The sequence below is a fragment of the Saimiri boliviensis genome, chromosome 5, assembly GCF_048565385.1.
Source record: "Saimiri boliviensis isolate mSaiBol1 chromosome 5, mSaiBol1.pri, whole genome shotgun sequence".
NCBI lineage: Eukaryota > Metazoa > Chordata > Mammalia > Primates > Cebidae > Saimiri > Saimiri boliviensis.
The window spans coordinates 39,729,538-39,748,940 of NC_133453.1; the positions used below are offsets into that span (position 1 = coordinate 39,729,538).

General features: G+C 41.4%; 2 protein-coding genes across 4 annotated transcripts in view; both read right to left on the bottom strand.

The window, feature by feature from the left end:
- Positions 1-3,756, bottom strand: part of CASP8 (caspase 8) — a 59,393-nt gene extending 55,637 nt beyond the window's left edge. Inside the window, exons 1-3 of one of the 2 annotated variants that reach the window (XM_074399271.1) lie at positions 3,446-3,756; positions 3,135-3,231; positions 2,607-2,724 (exon numbers count right to left, since the gene is read on the bottom strand). The gene's annotated coding sequence lies outside the window, so the exon portion shown is untranslated. The remainder of the gene's footprint in view (positions 1-2,606; positions 2,725-3,134; positions 3,232-3,445) is intronic. The other variant, XM_010336438.3, reaches the window with a different exon arrangement.
- A 5,301-nt stretch (positions 3,757-9,057) lies between these two features.
- Positions 9,058-19,403, bottom strand: part of CASP10 (caspase 10) — a 51,781-nt gene continuing 41,435 nt past the window's right edge. Inside the window, exon 8 of one of the 2 annotated variants that reach the window (XM_074399278.1) lies at positions 9,058-10,647. In XM_074399278.1, the coding sequence (XP_074255379.1) occupies positions 10,446-10,647 (202 nt within the window). In that variant the 3' untranslated portion in view covers positions 9,058-10,445. The remainder of the gene's footprint in view (positions 10,648-19,403) is intronic. The other variant, XM_074399277.1, reaches the window with a different exon arrangement.

The window sequence follows — 19,403 nt, forward strand, 5'->3', positions numbered from 1 at the left end:
TAAAATCAGAACAAAATATCAAAATGCACGGGATGCTGCTAAAGGCTGGGGGAAATTTACAGAACTAAATGCCTCAAAGGAGCAGGGGTGGGAGGGGCAGGAGGACGGGATTCAAGACGGCCTGAGAAATATTTTGGAGTTAATATATATGTTCACTATCCTGACTGCAGTGATATGTATACAGTCACACATCACTTAATGACTGGCATAAGTTCTGAGAAATGCGTCGTTGGTGATTTTGTCATTATACCAACATCACAGAGTGTACTATGCAAACCTAGATGGTATCACCTACTACACACCTAGGCTGTATGGTCTAGACTATTACTCATAAGATGCAAACCTACAGAGCATGTTGCTGTATTGAATATTGTAGGCAACTGTAACACAATGGTAAGTATCTGCATATCTAAATATGTCTAAATATAGAAATGGTACAGTAAAAATACAGTATTATAATCTTATGAGATTGCTATCATATATTGGTCTGTCATTGACTGAAATGGCACATGAATATATATATGAGTGTGTTCATATATCTGTCATATATGTGTCACATATATGTCAAAATTTATCAAATTACATGCTTCATGTGCCATTTGTTGTATATCAATCATATCTCATTAAAACTGTTTTAAACAGCATGCAGGTGCACTATTAGGCAGTACAACTCAAGTGTAACTACTAAGAGAATACCCAAAGCATGTATAATTAACAAGCTAATAAAGGGGTAAGATGAACTTGCTAAAATTACTTAATTCATCTAAAAGAAATTTAGAAAGTAGAGAAAAGTGAACTGATGTGACAAATAGGAAACAACTGGAAAGACAGATTTCAGCCCAATTATATTGGTAATTACATTAAATGAAAATAGACTAACTACTATAATTTTAAGAAAACTTTCCAGAGTATATTTTTCTATAAGAAAAGAAAAACCTGAACAGTACACCACTTACAGCACACATAATTCAAGTATAAGAACATCCAAACACTGAAAGTATAAGGATGGAAAAAGATGTACCAACTGATATCATTATACTAACATCACATAAGGCAGACATAAAGGAAAAACCCAAATTTAAAATGAGAAATTGACAATCCACAGTCAGTGTAAGATGTTGCCTTCTTGATAATGGGTAAGAAAGACAGACAAGCAGTAGAGTTATACAAGATTTGAACAACACAATTAACCTTGACTTAAATAACATAAAATCAATTGTTAGTGCCTTTCTTTCCTCTTTCATAAAGTAGCCATAATAATGATTCCTGCATGTGAAGGTTATTATGAGACTCAAACGAGTTAATACATGTAAACTCTTAGAACAGCTCCTGGCATGCAGAGTAAATACATAATAAGTAGGAACATAACCGAGAAATAAAATAGTAAGAATATTGCTTTTATATAGTGGTTATATAAAAATATCAAATTAGCCAGGCATGGTAGCTCACGCCTGTGAGCTCCCAGCACTTTGGGAGGCTGAGCTGGGCAGATCACTTGGGGCCAGAAGTTTGAGACCAGCCTGGCCAACATAGTGAAATCCCCATCTCTACTAAAACTACAAAAAAAAAAAAAAAAAAAAAAAAAAAAAGCCAGGTGTGGAGGCAAGCACCTGTAATCCCAGCTACTCAGGAGGCTGAGATGAGAATCACTTGAACCCAGGAGGTGGAGGTTGTGGCGAGACGAGATTGCACCACTGCATTCCAGCCTGGGCAACAGGGCGAGACTCTGTCTCAAAAAAAAAGAATTAAATAACAGAAGAGACAGCTTTAAATGTTCAAAATGGGACCACAGGGAGAGGGACTGGAAGTGGGGAGTAGTGAGATCTCCCACTGGTGAGCGAATGCTGCCGTCTCCTCTTTCCCAGTCAGGAGTCTCAGGTAATACCTATTCCTTATGCCAACTAGGAAATCACTGACTTCCTGCCAGTCATTCATAGTCGGCTCCATTCCCTTCCCAAGGTTCCCAGATAGAAAAGCACATGTGCAGTGAGGCTCAGATATCAAAGAGCTCTTTTATATTATCCTAAAAATCCGTGATCTCTAACCCGGGCTCATTTCAGAATTCTCCCTAAACAGCCTGAGCGTCTGTAGTTGAATCAGCAGCGGGGCACTCTCAGAGCATCCTGGCCTTCAGCGTGAATGGCACCAAATTGCCCACTTCAGTCATTCCTAAATGACATTGACAATGTTTGTCATATTCCTTATCGCTGGTTCTTTAATTTACTGTATTTTTAATTGGCTGCCTTTACTGAAATAAACATTTGCATGAACAAACTTTTTTAAAAGAACACTTTATATCACTACCACAAATGGAAAAACATTACATTTGCCACAAAAGAGGAACTGTAAAACTAAATAACATGAGAATGTAACACCGTTACTAAATTCCAGCTAGACACTATTACCTACTCTATTGTCAATAAGGGGAAAATGCATGTTTTGAGACATGATAAGATGTATTAGTACTGGCCAGGTGATCCTAGCACTTAGGAGGCCAAGGTGGGCCGATCACTTGAAGTCAGGAGTTAGAGACCAGCTTAGCCATTATGATGAAACCCCTTCTCTACTAAAAATACAAAATATTAGCTGGGCATGATGGCACGCACCTGTAACCCCAGCTACTCAGGAGGCTGAGGCAGGAGAATCGCTTGAACCCGGGAGGTGGAGGTTGAAGTGAGCTGAGGTCATGCCACCGCACTCCAGCCTGGGCAACAGAGCGAGACTCTGTCTCAAAAAAAAAAAAGGATCTATTAGTACTGACGGTGGGTTTTTTTCCTTGAGGTAAGGGAATCGTGAAGAATAACTTTGCACTATGTGAGCCATTGTCGTTTAGTGCCTAATGTCTGCATACCACCCAGTACCCCCTGCGGCTCCTCCACAGTTATAGGGTCCCGCACTATAGGAAGGCAACGCATTTTAGCTCAGAGTTCAGGTCTCCAAACCTTGTCTAAATACCTCCGCCGTCCAGTCATACCAGTCTACAGGGAACAATAAGGGATGAATAACCAAAGAGAGGGTGGGTAGATCCCAACTGACACTGGGTCCACTCAGCCCACTGGTGTCTAGACAGAGCACAGTAATAGTGTTCATCCCTTCTCTTGTCCCCAAAGCTCCTCTGGAAATTCCAGGCTTACCTCAATATTCCCAAGATTCAAGTGGCCAACTCGAGGGCTCAGGCTGCCAAGGTCCAACCTCACCCGCCCTGAAAGTGGACACACCCAGGGGCTGCTCCTGGAAGGAAGAAGAAGAGACGGTGAGTAGAAGCCAATGTCAGCCGCTCTGGCTGGGCCCTCCTCCTCCTCCTGACTTGACCAGCAGCCCATAGCCTCTGGGCAAGAAACGAAAGTCGCTGTGAGCAAGCAGGGTCCGACTTCTAGAAGCAGCGGCGGAGGAAAAGGGCCTGTGTTTTACTCTCTGGAAAGCAGTCTGGAGAGGTGGAACCAACCTCGACTTCAGTATCAGACAGATCTGGATTCAAATCCCGGCTCTGCCTCTCACTTGCTGAGGAATCTAAACACCTTCTTCTGCTTCACTCAGCCTCCATCTTTCCACGTGGGAAAGATAAGGTTGCTGTGGGGAGCGAGGAAAGCAGTGTGTGCGGTGCTTTGGCTCAGACAGCGACGCTCTGTGAATGCGGAGTCTCTTGCCGGCTGGCGTTCCTCAGGCAGCCCCAGTCACCTTCTTCTGAAGCTGTTGGCGGGGCACGGACAGGCAGGAAGCTCAGAGCAAATAACCAGCCTCCCAACCAGCTCAGACACAAGGTGAAACAGAAAGCAGCAGCTCAGAGCACGTGACTTACCTCCTCCAAACCTTTGCTCCGGCCATGCCACTCCCCAGAGAACGCCCTTCCCGTCTCCTCCCACCCGCTGTGGAGGGTGCCCATGTTCTCCACCGTTTATCAGGCGCTTGTTTCTTACTGCCTGGCACTGTAGATTGTCATTTATTAACTAGTTTAGTTTATTCTTTGAAAAATAAGTTTAGAGAGAGATCCAAGATGGCTGATTACTAACAGCTCAGGACTGTAGCTCCCAGTGAAAGCACGGAGAACGAGAGGATGCCACACTTTCAGACGAATTTTTGTTGCTCACGGACCAGGAGATTCCCAGCAGAGGAGCCCCTCGGGTCGCCAGCGTGACTCTTGTGGCCGGCTCGGAGGTTTTGCCGGCGTCCCTGCGCGCGGTGGTTCTTGGTGCAGAGTAAACGGAACCGGGTCCCCTTTTGGTCAATGTTTGGAGCTCCCGGAAGGCAGAGTCACCTATTCAGCTGATTGAAAAGGGGACTCAAGAAGGAAGCCAGACCGGAGATTCCCGGGCAGAAAAGCACCACGAATCTTAACCCCGCTGTTTTGACTGGGGCAGTGGGTTGCTCAGATTCCAGCACCGGGAATCAACAAGCTGGACGTCCACTCAGAGACCTAACTTGAAAGTCGGTAATTACAAAGACAGCAGGTGGATAAATTTACAATGATGGGAAGAAACCAGCGTAAAAAGGCTGAAAATACCCAAAATCAGAATGCCTCTCCCTGTACAGGGGATCAGAGTTCCTCATCAACAACGGAACAAGGCCTGATGGAGAACGAGTGCGTTCCATTAACAGATTTAGGCTTCAGAATGTGGATAATAAGAAACTTCTGTGAGTTAAAAGAACAGGTTCTAGCCCAATGTAAAGAAACTAAGAACCTTGAAAAAAGGTTTGATGAAATCCTAACGAGAATAGACAATCTATAGAGGAATATAAGTGAATTAATGGAACTGAAGAATGCAATACGAGAACGCCACGAAGTATGCACAGGTTTTAACAGTTGAATTGATCAAGCAAAAGAAAGGATATCAGAGGTCGAAGACAAACTTAACGAAATGAAACGAGAAGACAAGATTAGAGAAGAAAGAGTAAAAAGGAATGAGCAAGGTCTCCAAGAAATATGGGACTATGTGAAAAGACCTAATTTACGTTTGAAAGGTGTACCTGAATGTCATGAAGAGAATGAATCCAAGCTGGAAAATATTCTTCAGGATATTATCCAGGAAATCTTTCCTAACCTAATAAGGCAGGAAAATACTCAACTTCAGGTAATACAGAGACCACCACAAAAATATTCCTCAAGTAGAGCAATCCCAAGACACATAATCGTTAGATTCACCAGGGTTGAAATAAAGGAGAAAATTCTAAGGGCAGCTAGAGAGAAAGGTCAGGTTACCCATAAAGGGAAGCCTATCAGATTCACAGCAGATCTCTCAGCTGAAACCCTACAAACTACAAGAGAGTGAGGGTCAATATTCAATATCCTCAAAGAAAAGAATATTCAACCCAGAATCTCATATCCAGCCAAATTAAGCTTCAAAAATGAAGGAAAATAAAATTTTTCACAAACAAGCAAACACTCAGAGATTTCATCACCACCAGGCCTGCTTTACAAGAGCTTCTGAAAGAAGCACTATACACAGAAAGGAACAACCAGTATCAGTTATCCCAAAAACTTACCAAAAGGTAAAGAGTATCTCCATAATGAAGAATCTATATTAACTGATGGCCAAAATAGTCAGCTAGCATTAAACGACAATATTAAACTCACAAATATCAATATTAATCCTAAATTTTTTTAGATGGATTAAATGCCCCAATCAAAGACAGACAGACAAATTGAATAAAAAGTCAAAACCCATCAATTCACTATATCCAGATTCATCTCAATAAGCAAGGACACACAAAGACTCAAAATAAAGGGTTGGTGGAAGACTTACCAATCAAATGGACAGCAAAAAAGAAAAAGAAAAAGAAAACAGGAGTTTTAACTTTCATCTCTGACAAAATAGACTTTAATAGTAACAAAGACTAAAAGAAACAAGGAAGGACATTACATAATGGTAAAAGGATCGATGCAACAACAGGAGTCAATGATCATAAATATACACGCACCCAATATAGGAACACCCAGATACATAAGACAAGTTCTTAATGACTTATAAAGAGACTTGGACTCCTGCACAATAATAGCGGGAGACTTTGACAACACATTGTTAATATTCGACAGATCAACAAGATAGAAAATTAACAGGGACATCTATGATTTGAACTCAGACCTGAAACAAGTAAACTCAGTGAATATTTATAGAATTCTTCACCCCATGTCCACAGAACATACATTTTTCTCAGTATCATATTACACCTATTTTGAAAGTGACCACATAATTGGAAGTAAATCACTCTTCAGCATTTGCATAGCATCTCACAGACTTAAATGAAATATTGGTTGGCTGTTTGTTTGTTGATTCCTTCCCTTATTCCTTTCTGTCTCCTCTGTTAAGCACAATTATTGGCATAAAAGAGGTTTTTAATACCTATTTTTAGATTGCATTCTAGCCTGGGCAATAGAGCAAGATTCCTGTTCTCTCTCCCCCTTTCTCTTTCTCTTTCTTTCTTTCAAAAATAAAAATAAAAATAAAAAAACAAAGTCTTCCTGGAAGAAACAAAAAAAAAAAAGAAAAAGAAGTTTAAAAGAAAAATACCGGCCGGGTGCGGTGGCTCAAGCCTGTAATCCCAGCACTTTGGGAGGCCGAGGCGGGTGGATCACGAGGTCAAGAGATCGAGACCATCCTGGTCAACAAGGTGAAACCCCGTCTCTACTAAAAATACAAAAAGTTAGCTGGGCATTGTGGCGCGTGCCTGTAATCCCAGCTACTCAGGAGGCTGAGGCAGGAGAATTGCCTGAACCCAGGAGTCGGAGGTTGCGGTGAGCCGAGATCGCGCCATTGCACTCCAGCCTGGGTAACAAGAGCGAAACTCTGTCTAAAAAAAAAAAAAACCTATTCATACACACAAAGCAGTAGTTGTGTCACTGTATCTATTTATTTGAAGGACTGATTTTTTACAAAGTGAAAACCTCTCCCGCGGCCCTTTCAATGCTTCCTTGCAATCACCATTGTTGACATTTTGATTCTTTCAGACTTTTTTCCTGGACTTATAAAGCCATAGTAATTCTTGCTCTGCCACTTACTAGCTGTGTGACCTTGGGCAAGTTACTTAATGTTTCAGGGCCTTCCTTGGCTCATTCATAAAGTAGCTATAACGATTTCTGCATGTGAAGGTTATTATGAGAACCAAATGAGTAAATATATGCAAAATACTTAGAACAGATCCTGTAATGCAGAGTAAAGATATAAATACATAGTAGGTAGGAACAAATATTGTGTATAGATACATAGGTAGATACACACATACATACACACACGTATCACATATCACATATCACATATACCATTTTATTTACAAAAGCAGGCTGAGTATGCTATGCCAGTATCAATCATTGTGTTGCATTTCAGCTCCAAATTCACCCTGTCCTGCTTGGGAATACCAAGCTACATCCCATAAAAAGATCTTTTTCCAGCTGTCACAATTTTAGGCTTTGTCAGTAGAGGGCGCCAGAGGGACATTGCAAAACGCAGTAGAGGCCTGGGTTTCTCTTCCGGGTTGTGGTGCTTTTCTTCCTGCTGTTAGGTTGTGGCTGCCAGCAGCTTGTAGAACAACACCCAGTGGTGGTCACCTTCAGGGAACTTTGGCAGCCTCCCAGCAGGCAGCTTCCTGCTCACCAGCTGGGGCTTGCCGGCTACAGACAACTTGAGTGCTCTTGTACCTTTAGCAGTTAGCCTTCTTTTACTAGTGAATAATTCTTCCTATTAAATTTTCCCTTTCAAATTACTGGTGTGGTTTCCATCTCTAACTGGACCCTAACTTTTAGTTCATGCCTATTACCTATCAAATCACTTGTAAAATTTATTTAACCATTCCCCTATTGAAGGGAATGTGAGTTTTATAGTTTCCAGTTTTTGGCTGTTACACACTGTGCAGTGAACATGTGTTTTCATCCACATGACTATTTTTGAAGGAAAAGAATTTCTGGAAGAGGAATGAATTGCTCTGTAATAGGGTTGTGCAATTAAGTCTTTGAAAAATGTTGCAAAATTGCTCTCCCTATAAGGCTGCACCAATTTATATTTCCAATGGTAGAAAATAGTACCCACTTCCCCTCACCCCCAGCAATCTTTTTTTCTTTAACATTTGCTACTCTTAGGAGTAGTGTCACATTGTTTTAGTTTGTTTTGTGCAATTACTAAGGAGAGTGAACATTTTTTCATAACTTCATTGTCAATTTTTATTTCTTCTGTGAAACACTTGTTCATATTCCTTATTCATTTTTTAGTTGGACTGACTGTCAGTTTTTTCTAATTCATAGAAATTCTTTGTTGATTCATTTCTAAAAGTATGCATAGTTTTACAAATTTTATTAAGAGCCTTCATTCTTAGTTGTGCACCAAATATTTTCCCCGATTCATTTCATGTCTTTTTTATGTGATAAAATATACATAACATAAAAGTTACCATTTTCATCATTTTAAGTGTACAGTTCAGTAACATTAAGTACATTGATATTGATGTGTAACCAACCACTGCTTCAGTCTTCATCTTCCTAACCTTCATGGTATATCTTTAAATGCATTCTTTGTGTCTTATATTATACAAAAGTTTTACATTTTTATCTACTTGAATTTATCAACCTTTTCCTTTATGACTTCTGGCTTTTATGTCTTGAGTAGGGAACTTTTTGCTGGTGCTCTATTTCTTTTAATGCCTTTCCAGTTTTGTTTTAACATTTGTATCTTTAAGCTATTTGGCATTTTTGTGCTGGTGTGCATGGTCTGAGGTGGGCTTCTAACTTTACTTTCTGGCAGGTGGAGACCCAATTATCCTAACACCTTTTTTCAAAAAATCCATCTTTTCGCCAGGCCAGGTGGCTCACCCCTGTAATCCCAGCACTTTGGGAGGCCAAGGCAGGCTGATCACGAGATCAGGAGACCGAGACTATCCTGGCTAACACGGTGAAACCTCGTCTCTAATAAAAATACAAAAGATTAGCCAGGCATGTGACACATGCCTACAGTCCCAGCTACTTGAGAGGCTGAGGCAGGAGAATTGCTTGAACCCAGAAAATGTAGGTTGCAGTGAGCCCAGATCGCACCACTGCACTCCAGCCTGGTGACAGAGTGAGAGTCTGTCTCAAAAATAAATAAATAAATACACCTTTTCTTGATTATTTTTATTATGTCATTTTGCCAAAAAGTAGCTGTCTTCTCTCCCATGATTTCTTAGAAGGGAGGGACGTTTCTTGCATCCATAAGTGTCCTCCTACCTGGCACATACAGAGCTTAGTACATGTTGGTTGTGGTATGACTGATAGCTGAATGAGAGCTAGCACATTTTTAACAAAGCAAAGCAGCAAGTCTCAGAACTTGGAATCAAATAAAAGCTGTCCCCCAATTCATAAATGGATATGCTTGTGGTTTGTATTTGCGTTTTAATTACTAAGCAATCTTGCTCATCCCTTTGTGCAAAGACCTGCCTTAAGTTACAGTGTAGGGACCTATATTAGCTTGTCCTCACACTGCTGTAAAGAAATGCCTAAGACTGGATAATTTATAAAGAAAAGAGGTTGAATTGGCTCGCAATTCCACAGGCTGCACAGGAAGCACAGTGGCATCTACTTCTGGGGAAGCCTCAGAGGTTTTATTCATGGCAGAAGGCAAAGCGGGAGCAGGCATCTCACATGGCAAGAGAGACCAGGGGAGCAGGGAGGTGCCATGAACTTTCAAACAACCAGATCTCATGAGAACTCTATCACAGGATCAGCACCAAAGGGATGATGCTAAACCATTTATGAAGGATCCACCCCCATGATCCAATCACCTCCACCAGGCCCCACCTCCAACACTGGGGCTTACAATTTGACTTCTGATTGGGCAGGAACACACATCCAAACCATATCAGAAACAGAGGATGGGTAAGAGATTGTTTCTGCCCTTAGGAAGTTTGCAATCCCTAAATACCCATCACTAGAGTGCTAGTTAAATCACTAATGATCCACACTTCCGGTGGAGTTGTAGCAGTCGTGAAAAGGATCGAGCAGATCTATGTGTTCCGAATCAGAACAGTCTCTAAGATGTATTAAATGAGATAACCAAGGTGCAAAACAGTCTGCTAGCGTTTGTGGGAAGAAAATGAGCAAAGGACACAGATACACATATGCTTGTATAAGAATAAAATATCACTGAAAGAATATTCAAAACATTAGAAACAGTAATTATGTCCATAAAAGGAACTGAAGGTTTGGGGGACAGTGTGAAATTCCCTTTTCCCTATGGACTGTTTTGTACTGTTTGAATTGTTTAGCCACCTGCTTGTAGTTCTATTTCTAAATCAAGAAAATGGGAGTTTAAGAAGTATGTTTGCGATGAAACGAGAGAGATAGACACATGTACACGTGACACAGTAGTGGAGCAGAAGAATGCCAAGTTCAGAAGTCTCAACTTTGTGGCTCCAGAGTCGCAAAGTGCTGCTGTACAGGGAGGTTTCATACAGGGAAGTTTCCGTCTTGCTACTGGGCGTTGTCAGTCTCAGGCGATGTGGCTGGAGGGCAGGCAGAAGGGAGCCTCTACAAAGGATAGGAAACTGCTCCACCTGTAAGTGGGGGGTCGAGGCGTCTGCACAGAGATGGCCACAGGCAGGGAGGCTGCTGAGATCTGAGTCTGTTCAGCACCCCACACTGTTCTCTTCCTGCCCCTGATTTCCATTGTCTTTTCCAGAAATTTCAACAACCTACTGAGCACAAAGAGAAATAAAAGGAGAACTCTGAGTGATTTGTCACACACAAGGACCTGGAGAGGCTTGGCACCACATAGCTTTTGTACAGGCCGCTGTACTTTCGATTACTGGCAGAATGATTCACATTTCTCATCAGTAATGGCGCAGTCTATTTTTTTATTTGTTTACAGTCTTCAAGATAAACCACACCTGTTTCTTACAGGCTTGGAACTGTTGACAAAGTTGGCTTGCCGACCTTTCTAGATGGTGACTTAAGTGGAGAGGCCGTGGCTCCTAGCTCCAAAACTACTTAGCTTCTCTGGGCCTTGATTTTCTGATCTGTAAAATGAGAACTAAACACCTTTCCCTCACTCTCACCAGCATTTTTAGCAGTAGCAGGTGTCTAGACCCAAGGGCTGGAATTGTTAATTTGGCAGCAGCAAGAAGCCCCAAGCCAAAATTGGCTCACCGTTTCCCTGCAGTGTGGCCAACTGAGCATTCAGAATGGCATGAGTGGGGGTGTGACAATTCTTACTCTCTGATCCCTTCTGCCCTAGTCGAAGGATCCGTCTCAAGTTTCTAAGGAATATTTTCCTTTTTTTTTTTTTTTTTTTTTTTTTTGAGGAGTCTCACTCTGTTGTCCAGGCTGGAGTGTAGTGGTACTGGCATGATCTCGGCTCACTCACTGCAACCTCCGCCTCTTGGGTTCAAGCAATTCTTGTGCCTCAGCCTCCTGAGTAGCTGGGACTACGGGCATACATTACCACGCCAAGCTAATTTTTATATTTTTAGTAGAGACAGGGTTTCACCATGTTGGCCAGGCTGGTCTCAGATTTCTGGCCTCAAGTGATCCGCCTGCTTCCACCTCCCAAAGTACTGGGATTACTGGTGCGACCCACCGTGCCAAGCCTCTAGAGATCTTTTTGAAGGTTCTGCAAATGGTTAAATAGCAGCCTGATCCAATAGAGGGCTGAGCTTCTGATTGTGCATTCTGAGTGCAGGAATGCCAGCAGCAGTTTGGACGTGGCGGGTGTCATGGTGAAGATAGCTGATTCTGTAGATGAACACTTTGACTCACAGTGAGTTGTTAGAAACTGGTTTGGGACACTCAGAAGCGTCATAAGGCAGTTTCCCATCTGCAGCTTGCTTCCTGTTCTGGAGAATATATCCAGATCATTATTTTGCAACAGGAATTGTTCAGGGCAATAAAAAGTGAGTCAATGCCCCTTATCTTTCCTTTGGCAACACTGATTAACTACAGCCACAGAAATCACCAGCAAAGATACAGACGGGTACTAGATTGGAAAAATATACTCTGCCCAAGAGAGCAAAACTTCCTTGCAAACCTGGCCAGATATTCAACAACCAATAAATCACCCAATCTGGTGGCTAAATGACATTAATCAGCATTGAGATGCAAAAAAAAAAGGATGAAAAAAGAGAGAGAGACTCCCCCACATCCAGCACTCAGTTGAAGATATAAAACAGGATTGATGCCTTTGAAGACCCTGTAATTCCTCCCCATTGGCATGTCCAAACCCCAGTCCCACCCCAGGCAACTACTACTCTAAACTCCTTATCACTCCCATGCATCTGTATATTTGTACAATATACATAAGAATTCATAAGCAACACATAAGACTCTTATTTGTGGGGAGAAATGCCCGACATAGGTGATGCGGAGGAAGGCAGCAAACCACACTGCCATGTGTGTACCTATGCAACAATCTTGCATGTTCTTCACATGTACCCCAAAACCTAAAATGCAATAAAAAATAAAAATAAAAAAGGATATATATGAAAACAAAAAATTAAAAAAGACTCTTCTTTGTGTTTTTAACATTATAGAAATCATATCATATTATAGATATTATTTACTTAGCATTATGTTTCTGATACACATATTTAAACTGTATGAAATTACCAATATTTGGTAGTTTCCAATCTAGAAGAATGGCAATTTCATGTGGTTCAACCTAAATAATTCTAGTTAACTTTGTTTCACTACTTGATAGCATTCCTTTATACGACTATACCACAATGTATCTCTCTTCCTCCTAATTAATATATAGATTGTTTAGGATGCTTCTTTTCTCTTTGTGCTCTTACAAAAAATGCTGCTCAGAAAACTAACACTCTTCCTTATTTCCTGGTACATATCCAAGATTTCTTTTGGGGCCAGGTGTGGTGACTCACACCTATAATTTCAACACTTTGGGAGGCTGATGCAGGAAGATTGTTTGAGGCTGGGAGTTTAAGACGAGCTTGTACAACATGACAAGACCCTTTCTCTACAAAACAATTTTGTTAAAGTTTCTTTGGGGATATAGATCCAAAAATGGAATTGCTAGATTTTACTGTGTGCAAATTTCCAACATTTATAAATATTGCACATTGTTCTCTAAAATGATTGTGCCCATTTACATTTCCTCGATCAATGTAATAGAGTCCCCTTTCTCCATATCTTCACCCATACTTGGTATGGACAGAGTTTTAAATGTTAATAATATGATGAGCATAAAATGACATCTCACTGTGGCTGTGTTTTTCAAATTCTCTGATGACTAAAGAGAATGGTTATGTTTTCATATGTTTATTGCTCATTGGTATTTCCTTTTAATAACTGGTTTGTATTTTTTGCTCATCTTTGAACTAGTTTATGTTTTGCCCATCTAAATTGGATTGCTTAACATATCATGGATTTGCAGAAGATTATATGTACAGTATATACATGCATATCTCCTTTAACAGTTATACAATGTGGCAGATATCATTTCCCAGTTTGTGGCTCATCCTTTCTTTTTTGTTTGTTTGTTTTTGTTTTTGTTTTACGACAGAGTCTTGTTTTGTCAGCCAGGCTGAAGTGCAGTGGCATGATCTTGGCTCACTGCAACATCCACCTCCCAGAGTCAGGCAATTCTCATTCCTCAGCGTCTCATGTAGCTGGGATCACAGGCGTGCATCACCATGTCCAGCTAATTTTTTTATTTTTACTAGAGACAGCGTTTCACCATGTTGGCCAGGCTGGTCTTGAACTCCTGACCTCAAGTGATCCGCCCACCTTGGCCTCCCAAAGTGCTGGGATTTCAGGCATGAGCCACTGTTCCCCAGCCCCATCCTTCAATTTTTTAATGTTGTTTTTGATGTTTTAAAATAATCAAGAAACAAGTGTTTCTTCTTAAATTCACAAATGACAGCTCCATAGTGGGTTATCAAGGGAAAAGGTGGGGCTTCTCGGGAAATATCTCTAATCTTTTAGGTTGAGATCATAGAGAATTCTATCATCAGTAAAACAGACTTAGAATGCAAAAGGGTAATATAACCAGGGAAATGTCACAGCATTGCTAAAACCCCTAAAAACCTGTTGGAGATTTGTGGTCATTGGTTTTAAAAGAGACCTGTCTGCAACATGGAATGTTTTTACCCCACCCACATCCTTGAAATTCCAGTACAAATTTGGAGGACACGGATTTATGAGATTATTCAGAGTTGGGATTCTCCCACCTCAGTGGAATGGGAAAGGCAAGGGTGTTGGTAGGTACATGAGACTCTAACAAAGACGCGACGCTACGCTGAGTGAAGAGGGAGTGCTGACATTGGGAAGACGATAGATGGGGTCAATCAACCTAACTGGAAGCCCCAATGGCACTGAAGTTCCTTGAAGGGAAGGTGCCAGAAGAAGCAAGATGGAATGATGGGAGGTGGTTGTCAGAGAGGGACATGCTTGGAATTGAAACGTGAGTGAAAGTACACACGGTAGTAATGACAAGTTTACTGGATGCATGATTGGGGAGACATGGAGGATATACTCCTTGAAAAAGGGTGGGGGAAATCTATGACAAACGCAGAGTGAATAATGCAAAATTACATATCAAAATGAAATTATAAATGAATATACTTTTTCTTTGTGTGTTTTTGTATTTCCCAAGTATTCCATAATGAACATACATTACTATGTAATCTGTAAAAAAAGTTATCAAATAAAATTCCTTTACTTATTAGTAAGTCCATTTCTACTATTTACAAATACTCGGTTCGAAATCTCACAAAGTTATTTCCATTCTAGAATTTTATCAGTATTTCCAGGCATTTTACAGAATCACTTAAACTGAGAACTAATGATAAATTTCACAGCGTATGTTCTTTCTTTCAAGAAATACCTATCTGAAATATGTCTGCAGAAGTGGGGAGTTCTGGGTATACGGGGACAGAATTGGGGGCAAAACTCTTCTTGAATACCTTTGATATATTTTCTTATCTTCAAACAATATGAATGTCTTTATAAAAATATTACCTACTCAAAATTACTTAAAAAGTAAAAGTACAATTAAAAATTTTTTAATTTAAAAATCTTTTTATAAAAATTTAGACTTGCAAAAGTTATGTTAGGAAATAAATAGTTGTTTACATTGCCAAATAAGCAACTCTTTAAACACAGAATTTCCTCTAGTGCTTTTTAAAAAAGATTCCATTTTTAAAAAATGTATTAAGAGTTCCATTTTTGAAAAACACCTGCCTGTAGTCCCAGCTGCTACTCAGGAGGTTCAGGTGGGAGGATTTCTTGAGCACAGGAGCCAGAGGCTGCAGTAAGCCAAGATGATACCACTGCATTCCAGCCTGGGTGACACAGTGAGACCCTGTCTCAAACAAAACTAAATTAAACTAAATTTTAAAATTTAGTTCCTGGCCAAGTGCGGTGGCTCACACCTATAATCCCAGCACTTTGGGAGGCCTAGGCGGGCAGATCACCTGAGTTCAAGAGTTCAAGACCAGCCTGACCAACATGGAGAAACCTCACCCCTGCTAAAAATACAAAATTAGCTGAGCGTGGTGGCACATGCCTCTAATCCCAGCTACTTAGGAGGCTGAGGCAGGAGAATCGCTGGAACCCAGTAGGCAGAAGTTGTGGTGAGCCAAGATGGCACCATTGCACTCCAGCCTGGGCAACAAGTGAACTCCGTCTCAAAAAATAATAATAAATATAAAAAATACACAAATTAGCCAGGCACTGTGGCATGTGCCTGCCCGTAGTCCTCATACTTGGGAGGCTGAGGCAGGAGGATTGTTTGAGTCCAGGAGGTCCAGCCTGCAGTACACTATGATCAGGTCACAATACTCCAGCCTGGTTGACAAAGTGAGACCCTGTCTCAAAAAAAAAAAGGAAAAAGAAAAAGAAAAAATTTAGTTCCTATTCAAAATCCAAAGATACAAATGTGTTGTTACATTCTTATCACATCCTTACGAGCCAACTGCAGACTTCCAACGAAACTGAAACCCTACCAGAAAAAAAGTTCAGTTTTCAAAAAAAAACCTGCCTGTAGTCTCAGCTGCTACTCAGGAGGTTCAGGTGGGAGGATCGCTTGAGCAGAGGAGGCAGAGGTTGCAGTGAGCCAAGGTGGTACCACCACACTCCAGCCTGGGTGACACAGTCAGACCCTGTCTCAAGCAAAACTAAACTAAACTAAATTTAAAATTTTAATTCCCATTTAAAATTCAAAGATACAAATGTGTCACTACATTCTTATCATATCCTTAAGAGCAAACTGCAGACTTCCAACAAAACTGAAACTCTTCCAGAAAAAAGTTAAATAATTTGTCACGTACAATCCCAGTCTCACCAGAGGACAGTTACACTTGCTTGGTGTGGCTCCAGAGTTCAGAATGAAACTCAGTGGTTTTAAGTAGTTTCTAAGGAGGCAGCTTCCAGTCGAACAGAGAACAATTAAAGCTGTCCAAAAGGGAAACCAGGGGGCTTGGAGGGACCGGGTGGCAAATCCAGAGAGACAAAGAATTGCAAATCCTCCAGGAATGGGCGAGGCTTCAGTAAGTCACTGAGTACTCAGAGGGCTGGACTGCAGGGTCTCTGGGGTCCTTCCAAGCTCCCAAATCCATGCCCCCACTTGTGGTGAGTTCCCTCTGCTAAAAGCGTTCAGTAGAGGTGAGGGATGGTGGAGGAGGAGTCTGTCTCAGAATGAGAGGATGGAGTGAAGCAAGTTTCAAACAGATTCACCACTGGCACCTGAAGACCTACAGATGCCCATCCACACTACATTAAAAAATTCAAGGTGAAGTTCATCACTTTCTGTGGGCAGGCCCATCAGAACAGACACTGACTGAAGAGCTACAGATACCCCTCCACTTTTTAACTTACATTAAAAAGTAACTTACATTAAAAAGTTCAAGGTAAAGTTCATCACTTTCTGTGGGGAGGCCCCAGAACATGAGCAACCATTGTGTGGCGGTACTCAAAGGTGAAGCAGTCACCCTGAAGAGCCAGGACACACATCTGTGAGTTTTTTGAGGTTGTTATTGCTTTGGGGTTTTTTTGTTTGTATTTTGTATTTTTAGTAGAGACGGGTTTTCACCATGTTGGTCAGGCTGGTCTTGAGCTCCTGATCTCATGAGCCACCTGCCTCGGCCTCCCAAAGTGCTGGGATTACACGTGAGCCACTGTGCCCAGTGATGTCTGTAAAGTTTTAAAGATTATCAGCAAAAAAGAGTTAAAGCACTTAAAAGTGAAGGTGGAGAGCTCAGAGGCTCTGAGAACAAATTCACAAACACCCAAGGGCCCAAGAATTCCAGGCTGAGAACAACTTGACCAGATCCTTCAGAAAGCATCTGACCGAGAAGATTCTGTGAATTAGGTGTGGCACAAAAATTACCTGTATGAGGTAAATTTCTAATTTAGTTTACCTCTGTGGATTTGATCACTATTGATTAAGGGCTGCTATTTGGCAACATTCATGGTGTTGTACCAGTCAGTGTCTGTTATGATGGGTCAGATGCTTATATAAGCACCACAATGGTGTGGGCAGATTTGATATTACTGGGCTTACCCTTAGTGATGCATTCTATTCCACCTGTGCCCAGGCGGTGTTAAATATATAAGCATCTGGTACACTTACAGTGGATGCTTATATGTTTAACGCTTACCAGATGCTTGTATGTTTAACACTGCCTGGGCACAGGTAGAATAGAATGCATGCTAAGGGTAAGCCCAGTAATATCAAACCTACCCACCACTATTGTGAGTCCCTGCAGCAGAGGCAAGTAGGTGCTGTGGCTCTAATAAAAATAAACACCAGTAGTTAAATTACAGTAACATTTGCGATAACACTTTATCAAACATTTTCATGTCTTTAATTTCATTTGGCAGTGTCCAAACTTTTATGAAATAATGAATGAGGCCAGGCATGATGGCTCACTTCTTTGGGAAGCCAAAGTGGGCAGATCACTTGAGGTCAGGAGTTTGAGACTAGCCTGGCCAACATGGCAAAACCCCATTTCAACTGGAAATATGAAAATTAGCCAGGCATGGTGGTGCACACCTGTAATCCCAGCTACTCAGAAGGCTGAGGCAGGAGAATCCCTGAACCCAGGAGACAAAGATAGGCTGCAGTGAGCCAGGATCGCACCACTGCACTCCAGCCTAGGTGAGAGAGCAAGACTTCATCTCAAAAAATAATAATAATAAAAGAGAGAAAGAAGGGGAAAAAGAGAAACATTTAATTACAGCTTTTGTAGGTGAATAAAACTAGGAAAAATATACAGGAACCTCACGCAGTCCGCCTATTCCTTTCATAAACATCTTAGCACACAATGACTGTTGCCGCTGTCAAATAGCTGTGGTCAAATCACCTGTTATTCCTGAACTCAAAATTCACACATTCGCACACAAATATAAACAAGCTTAATGTTTCACAAAATCTTGGAGGGCACACTACCAACTGTGCACACCTCCCTCTGAGGAATGAACCAAGGATGTCTATGCTCCAGTGTCTGGATACACCCACGACTCACAGCTATAAATATTCACGGACCTCCAAAGTGCTTGCTGGAGGCCTCTAAAAAGAACATTGCCTGATTCTAGAATTTAACCTTGAACAAGCACTAAGTTCTAGCAAAACAGAAATATGATATACACCAGAGGCCCAAAACTTAAACATCAAACCCCAAATGCTCCTGATGAAGGAGGTTTTATCAACAGCATTTTGTTCAACTTGGCTCAGAGCAAGAGCTGGCCTGCTGCTGCTGTGGACATCATGAACCAGTGAGGGAAGAATTAGGCCTTACTCAGAGTACGTCAGGGGTACTGCTAGTGTTGAGTTGCTGCTAATAAAGTCAGCTGGAATTACACACAAAGGAACTTAAGCCCTGCTATTTCTGTGGCAGTTACAACCAGAAGACCCTACCACCTAAAGGCCTTATATGTACCTTAGCACAGTTAGATTTAAATAGATGCACACATACACATTCTTTTTCATCTTCCCAACAGCTCGTGTTTTCTCTACTTTACAGATAAGGCTGAAAACAGCTAGCTTGATTTAGTTAGTGTTTCTGAGCAAAGGAACCACAGGACAAAATGGAAATGCAGGACTTTGATCTCCAGATCCTTCGCTCTTCCCTTAGTACCTTGCCATCCTTCACTTGCAGGGAAGGACTGTTACATGGTCAAGGGCTATGTTCTGCCAACTGGACAAAGACAGTGGCCGCTAGCTTTGAGCCTGGACTATTATGAACTTGGTTTTGAGAGATCATCATCCTGATACATGTGAAAGAATTAAAGAAACATGAACGGTGGCTTGGCAGTCAAGGACAGGTTTATTTTAGAGAAAATTAACCTAAGAGGGGCTTCTGGCCAAGCTGGGTCAGAGCCCACTCTCTTAAAAAGAGTTTTTAAGGATTTAGGGTGGGAGGGTTTACCAGAGGCTTGGACTGCTTCTGTGTCTCTTTGTTGTGCTTATTTGAGAGGCAGAGTTGTGTGCCTATTC